At 40.7% G+C, this 7,574-nt stretch overlaps 1 protein-coding gene across 1 annotated transcript; it reads left to right on the top strand.

The window, feature by feature from the left end:
* Nucleotides 1-2,927: 2,927 nt before the first annotated feature.
* Nucleotides 2,928-6,050, top strand: Clec14a (C-type lectin domain containing 14A). Its single transcript, XM_047540056.1, has one exon. It carries the CDS (start codon nucleotides 3,076-3,078, stop codon nucleotides 4,546-4,548), a length of 1,473 nt encoding a protein of 490 aa, XP_047396012.1. The 5' UTR covers nucleotides 2,928-3,075; the 3' UTR covers nucleotides 4,549-6,050.
* The last annotated feature ends 1,524 nt before the right edge of the window (nucleotides 6,051-7,574 follow it).

Genomic DNA, 7,574 nt, shown 5'->3' with positions numbered 1-7,574 from the left:
ATATACTACAGTCTGTTCTTTACTGTTTCTGAGCATTTCGAGAGATTCTGATTTTCATTAACATGAACAGAACTGCTATAAACATCCACACACAGAGATATGCATGCACACCCACACCTGGCTACGAAAGTGGTAAGGTACAGAGTACCCAAATGTTTACTTAGTGGAAAAAATGGCATGATTTTCCAGTATAGTTGCTTTTATCTGTAACATAAAGAACCTATAGATTTACGCTTCTTAGTATCAGATTTTGAAGTATTTGGATGTGAATGGAGGTAAAATGGTAACTTATTGTAATCTCAATAAACATATTATTCAAAAATAAAAGATTTCTTCCATTTCCAATTTTTCAGGTACTGTACATTTCAAAATGTTAGTGGCATGTAAATCAATACAAAGTAATTAATTACAAAATGATATGTGTCTTTCTTCAAACTAATTTTTTTTCAAACTCTTCTCTTGCATCATTCTAGGCATGACCAAGACTATGATGTATAATCATTATGTTCCTTTCTTCTAATATGCCACTTCCCTAGGCGGAATGCCAGGGAGCGACATCATGTATTTATTATAAACTTTTCAGTTATTCATTCCTTCTTACTCTTGAAATCTCATCTCATCCCAAGTGATTTCTGAAATATCTAAGAATTTCCACGAAGTACTTAAGTTTGAAAAAGGTTTTATTGAAATATGCACACTGCAGTGACACATTTACCTAAGCACTGTCTGTCATAGATTGCACAGGCATATAGAGATTGCCCAAGTGATTAATATATTTTCAAAATTCATTCAATTTGATTTCTGAATTTCATGTTTCTTTCTCTTAAGACACTAAGTTACTTAATTCAAATGCAAAGCCATGTTTGGATGTCTCAGGCATTTGAAATGAAGCACTAATGAATGTCCTTTAAATTGGGAAACAAAAGGGGTAGGAGAGAAATCCTGCTGTGAAACACTACAGTCAGCAAGAACAAGGTAAGTGGGATGATGATTCATGATGTTTACTATTGCTTTTTAAGATACATGGAATGTTTGGGAGGAACAGAAAGTGAGAAGAATGGTAAAAAATATATATAAATAAATAAGATGGGAGCATACAGAGGTGAGCCTGATACCTCCCTTTTCAAAAATCATTAACTGGAGCAGTCTAACAAAATGAGCCTAAGAGTATAGTGGTATACATTGTTCATGGAAAGGGAGTCATAATTCTGATTATGGATATTTAAAACCATCATACATTTTTAAGAGTGCTTAGTTGAAACTCTGATTTCTGATTACAACACATCTGGTCACTGCTAGCCAAGATAAAATGATATATTTTCTAAAATAATGTTGAATAATGTCTAAGTTACTAACAAGAAATTCTTTCAGAAAGTATAGATTTGAACTTTTTCTTCCTTTAACTATCCTGACTTCTTCCCCCTTCCAATTGATATTGGTGTTTATATTAAAATAAGACATCTCTTGGTACTCCAAAGAAATTAATACAATAATCTTTCAAATTACAGAGTAGCATTTTACAGTATGCAATATGCATAATAATGTAGTACATATTTTAATTTATTATTCTAATGCTCTGAAAAGAGACTTATACAACTTACTGCTATAAATATTGGTACTTGGTCATGGGAGAAAATGATATTAAAATAGTTCAAGAATCAAATCGTACATAGGGCAATTGTTCTCCAACATTAAAAAAATCCATGAACTCATTTGTACCTGACCTATTGAAATGGAAAAGAACCAAAGTAATGCCATCTTGGTCTGACTCCATTGTATGCTTGTGTGTAATGTTCTCCTTTCAGTCTCCTGAAGCTGTTGACAGTATAGTGGGATCTTCCCACATCCCTGACTATGGCCCTGATGTATAACAAAAGTGATTCTGAAATGTGCAATCAAAACTATTCTTTCATATAATCAAAATATCTGTCTCAACAAGGTCTTTTCTGACCTACATGTGCCTCAATTGTCCCGCGGTTTTTGTAGATATTGCCTTTCTAAACTGTATACTTCCAAAATTCGGAACTGGGAGTTCTGAGAGAGAGAGAGAGAGAGAGAGAGAGAGAGAGAGAGAGAGAGAGAGAGAGAGAAAGCCTTTTTCCCTTTCAATTTGGCTCAATATGCGTGGTGGTTTGTAATTTTCAGCACTCCATAACCCTATAAGCTTGAAGGAAACCTAATCACCTAACAGTTAAGATCTATAGCTCTTATATTTTGTTTAGGTGTAGAAATAGATTTTCTTTCCTAAATAAACCATTATGGGCCATTTCAAAGAGGGAGAGGGGAAAAAAAAAAAAGAAGAAGAAGTGAAAAATAAACTTTTAAGGCCAGTGCTGACCGAAGAAGCAAGTGTTTCCCATTTTAAAAATCCGAAGGAATTCTAAATTGTTTAGCAATTAGGAAGCCTGGATTTCCTTTGACAGAATAGAGAAGCAGAGTCCCTGGAAGAGATCTGTGGTTAAATAGTGCTGCCTCTGGTGTAGAGGGGAGATGCTAAGATTTCTCACATGAGTTTTATCCCCCACATGCTCAGGAAACCTGCAGACTGGAGCCGTCTGCAAATTATTGTGACGCCAATTCCACTATCCCGGGCAGAAACACAATGCGCGGGCGTGGGCCTGTGATTATAAGCAAGTTCCCTTTTTCCAGTCCTTCCTGCCAATGTTCACAAATGTGCTCTGGGATCCAGGTCCTGAAATTCCCTGAGCAAGGAAAGCGATACACTTCAACCTAGTAGCAACTTTCTTTTTCTCCTGTTCTAAGCAGCGCATTTGACCTTCTGGTCTGTGTTCCCAGTGTTCAGGCGCCAGCGGTGTTCCTGACCCCAGAATAAATCAGGCTGCACCGTGCCTGGCCGAGCTCTGGACTCATTTCCTGTCGCGGCCTAGGGAAGCTGTAGGTCTCTGGGACTCTGGTGGGGATTCTGGCAGTTGGGGAACGAGGGCGGAGGAGAAGGGAGGGGTCACCCAGTGGGGGGAGCCAGCTGCCTAGGGCGGTGACCGCGCTCCAGAAACTCCGCGCACTGGGGCAGGACAGATCTAAATTGGGAGCAGCTGTGGGCAGAGGGCCTCCACGATGAGGCCGGCTCTCGCCTTGTGTTTCCTCTGTCAGGCGTTCTGGCCCAGGCCTGGTGGTGGAGAGCACCCTACCGCCGACCGCGCGGGTTGCTCAGCCTCGGGGGCTTGCTACAGTCTGCACCACGCTACCATCAAGCGACTGGCGGCGGAGGAGGCCTGCAACCTGCGCGGCGGGTCTCTGAGCACAGTGCATGGTGGTGCTGAGCTGCGTGCTGTGCTCGCGCTCCTGAGGGCAGGCCCCGGGCCTGGAGGAGGCTCCAAAGACCTTCTGTTCTGGGTCGCCCTGGAGCGCGGACGTTCTCACTGCACCCTGGAGAACGAGCCATTGCGGGGTTTCTCCTGGTTGTCCCCCGACGTCGGAGAGTCCAAAAACGACACGCTGCAGTGGGTAGAGGAGCCACAACTCTCTTGTACTGCGCGGAGGTGCGCGGGACTCCAGGCCACCGGTGGGGTGGAGCCCGCGGGCTGGAAGGAGATGCGTTGCCACCTGCGCGCCAATGGCTACCTGTGCAAATACAAGTTTGAGAGTTTGTGCCCCGCGCCGCACCCCGGTGCCGCCTCTAACTTGAGCTACCGCGCTCCCTTCCAGATGTACAGCTCCTCTTTGGACTTCAGTCCTCCTGGGACTAAGGTGAGTGCGCGCTGCCCGGGGGAGCTCTCCATCTCAGTCACCTGCATCGAGGAAGAGAATGGCGCTCGTTGGGAAGGGCTGCCCCCCGGGGCGGTGCTCTGTCCCTGCCCGGGGAGGTATCTCCGTGCTGGCAAATGCTCGGAGCTCTCTAACTGCCTAGATGACCAGGGAGGCTTTTCCTGTGAATGTGCTTCAGGCTTCGAGTTGGGGAAAGACGGACGCTCTTGTGTGACCAAGTGGAAAGGACAGCCGACCCCTGGGGTAACCAAGGGGCTCCCAAGGCACCAGCTGGCCACTGAAACCAGCCCAGTGCCAAAGAGAACGTGGTCACCCCCAGTCCATGAAAAGCCAGGAGAGATACCCCGTGTCACTGGACAAGACAGTTTTGCAACGTCTGTTTCTGAGATTCTTCATTGGGGAGCACAGAGCACGATATCAACCCTTCAAATGTCCCCTCAAATCAAGTCAAAGGCCACCATCACCCCATCAGGAAGCATGACCCCCATGTTAAATTCCACATCGTCCTCTCCCATTCCCCATACTTTGGATTCCTCCTCCACCGTGGTTTTCATACTTGTGAGCATAGCAGTAGTAGTATTGGTAATCTTGACCATGACGGTGCTAGGGCTTTTCAAACTCTGCTTTCACAAGAACCCTCAGTCCCCATCAAGAAAGGGGCCTTTGGCCCCGAGGGGCATGGAACCTGATGCTGAGACAGCTACTTTGCGTTCCAGTTCTGCACATTGTACAGACAATGGGGTGAAGGTTGGGAACTGTGTGCGGGACAGAGCAGAGGGCGCCTCGCTGTCGGGGTCCTCCCTTGGCTCTAGGAACACGTAGGGAAAGAGAGAACACGGACATTCCTTGTGAGCATCCTTTTCTCAATTTCAAGGAAAAGGGAAAAGAAGTACTTGTGGGATGCTGAGTCCTACAGAAATTCCCTTCTTTTACTAAATTTCCTCTACTCCACCAAGGAGCTAAATCTGAACAGCATACCCATTCCTGGAAAGTGGAAGAGGTGGAAGTACCTTAGTGTTGTACTGGAGGGCAGGGTGGTATGGGGGAGCAGTATTTTCTTATGTTCTGGAGAATTACGAGAAGTAATAGAACAATTCAAGGCTCTGGAAGCAAATAGAAAACGATACGTTTTTAAAGTTTTAAAGTTCCACCAAAATGGGAAGGAAATCTGTCTATATTGTTCAGGCTGGAAACATATTGATTTGAAATTCCCAGGCAAAAAATAAAAGATTATTAATAACCCAGACTGAAATATGTTTGGCTTCCACAGGAGTAATTATTTAGGAATAATTTAGGAGCATGCTGGGAATAACAAACTCTGGGGCCTGCTGGGAATAGTTACAAGGGTACCTATTGCTTTTAAGGTTGAAGGGAAAGTTCTTAAGCCCTGTGATAGGAACAGATTTTTCATAACTGGTAACTTTTCCCTTTGTTCTTTTATCCTTTGCTTTCAAAGTCACTGCTACTTGTGTGCTCTGCTATAAATCCAAAGTGTAGTGTTTCCAGAGTTTCTAGTTCTGGAAGCAAATTATAGTTGACCACCAATTCAAGTGTTTTCTGTGTGCCCTTGCCCAAGGAAACAAATGATTTGTGTTTTCCCTTTCCAATGTTTGTGCTCTCTAGTGTAATGACCTCCGCAACCAAATCTCCTTATCCTAAATATTAGGATGCTGATCCTCACTTCCAATTATGGTGATGTTAATTCTCAATTAAAACGTTAATGCTAAGTATTGATTTGAAATCTTCTGGGTGCATTAAAGCAAAAGTAAACTGGGTTTCTTCCAAAGTTGGTAGATGCTTGTGCACTTTTTAATTCATGAAAAAACTTGACTGTCACACCATTTCCTTTTCTTCTAAATAAGCGTGTGCAGTCACAATACATGTTTATCTTGGAATAATTACAATTTAACAAGAGTCTCCCTTGACAAAGGCATGACAAATAGTTCTTTGCAAGAATTAACAGAAGAAAGAAATGATAAATTAAAAAATCTATCATTGAGTTATGATTTGGGGTATTAGTAATCAAAATGAAGCATTTCTGTGACAAAAAAATTAAGACATAATAAAAATTACTATGTAGAGGTGTCAAGGTCTCTGATTCCTAAGTGCTAAGAGTTTAAGAGTATAGGTATTGGCTCATGGAGAGAGCTAGAGAAACAAGTACAGTAATGGGGGAAAACAAAAATAGGAAAAAGCTTATGTTACATTTACTTTGATGTACTTCGTGTATAATGTATACAAAGGAGGATGGACCTTAAATGACCCAAATTAGTAAATGACCAAAAAAAAAAAAATCTAGTAGAAAATTGAAACAGCTCAATGCATAAGCCCATATTCTAAATATAAATCTCTATATTTGGTATTTTGACATTAAAGGAATAAGGTAATAGATAATTTGCCTCATGTACTAAATATGTTTCTAAGTAATTACATTTAAGTAAAATCACAAATGAATTAGAATTAACATTCGAAGGAACTTTAAAAACTATCATTTCACAAGTGAAACTAAAACTTAGATCAGTAAATGACTTGCCAAATGTCCCCCCAACTCATCAGATCTTATCTCAACTCACCTTCAACTTAATGTTATATTTTCCTCTTTGCAACATGAACTCTCAGTAGAGAAGGTAACTATGAATAGAACATATGATGCTTGAAAAATACCTTCATCTGTAACTTAACTGGACTATAAGACACACACATGTACACACACTATCTTAAAGCAGGGTGCCTTTGTAGTATTATTTCATACAATAGAGAATGGGTCATTAATTTATAAGGCAACATATGGTAATATATGGTAATGCAAGGGCTCTAAATGTTCTTTGTGAAGAATAAATACGTTATTGTTCCCTATTATTTCCTCTTTTAAGCATATCAAGAAAACTATTTTTTTTTCTTTGATTTCTTAACAGATAACAATTGCAGACCAAGCAGCATTGAATATCCTTTTATTTCTGGCTCTGAAGTGTTTCCTAAAATGTTGAATCCAGACAGCCAAACATGGTCTCTTGAGTCTATTTGAAGTTAGTGTCAGTTTTTTTCTTCTGCATTACTTCTCCAATACCACTTTTCTATTATTTCACAATATCTTTGGGGTTCCTGCCTTTCTTACTTAAAAACTTCTGCTCCCACACTCATCATTTAGCTTCCTGACCACTCATTTCCTTACATTGAGGACTCATAACCTAATTTTTGGCCTTTCTCTCTATCCTAAAGCCTGCCATCATTCTACACAATTTAAATCCTCTTGCATGACTCCTCCAATGTCAGTTCATGTCAATTCCTTGACTTCCTCATTTCCAGTAACCCCCTCTTCATTTTTGACATGTGTTCCAACAGCCTCACAAAGTTGGATGATTGTGAAACTGCTCCACATCTGAAATCACAACACATATGTGCATACGTGTTCAAAGACCTGTAATTTAATAAATTTTGCCACTGACTAGAGGCAAACCATTATTGTTTGAACTTTGATATTCTTTCTCTTTCTTACAGTAATAATACTTGCAGAAAATAGTAGCCTGGCATGATATCATTTTCTCCTTTAATTTCTTTTTGAAATAATTTTGTATTTACAGAAGCTGCAAGTACTGTAAAAATAACTTTTTCTCCTGAATCATTTAAGAGTAAATTGCCAAACTTATGCCACATAGCCCCTAAATACTTTAATATTTACTTCTAGGTTATCTAATTTGTTGGCATATAATCATTTATAATATTCATAGTTAGTGATATTCTCTCTTCCCTTTTGGAATTTGCTTTTTCCTTTTTGATGGGGAGGGCTGAGAAGTCAGTCTAACTAAAAGTTCATTCATTAGTTGATATTTTCAAAGAACTAATCTTGG

The sequence above is a fragment of the Sciurus carolinensis genome, chromosome 2, assembly GCF_902686445.1.
Source record: "Sciurus carolinensis chromosome 2, mSciCar1.2, whole genome shotgun sequence".
NCBI classification, from domain to species: domain Eukaryota; kingdom Metazoa; phylum Chordata; class Mammalia; order Rodentia; family Sciuridae; genus Sciurus; species Sciurus carolinensis.
This window is presented reverse-complemented; position numbering and strand designations above follow the sequence as displayed.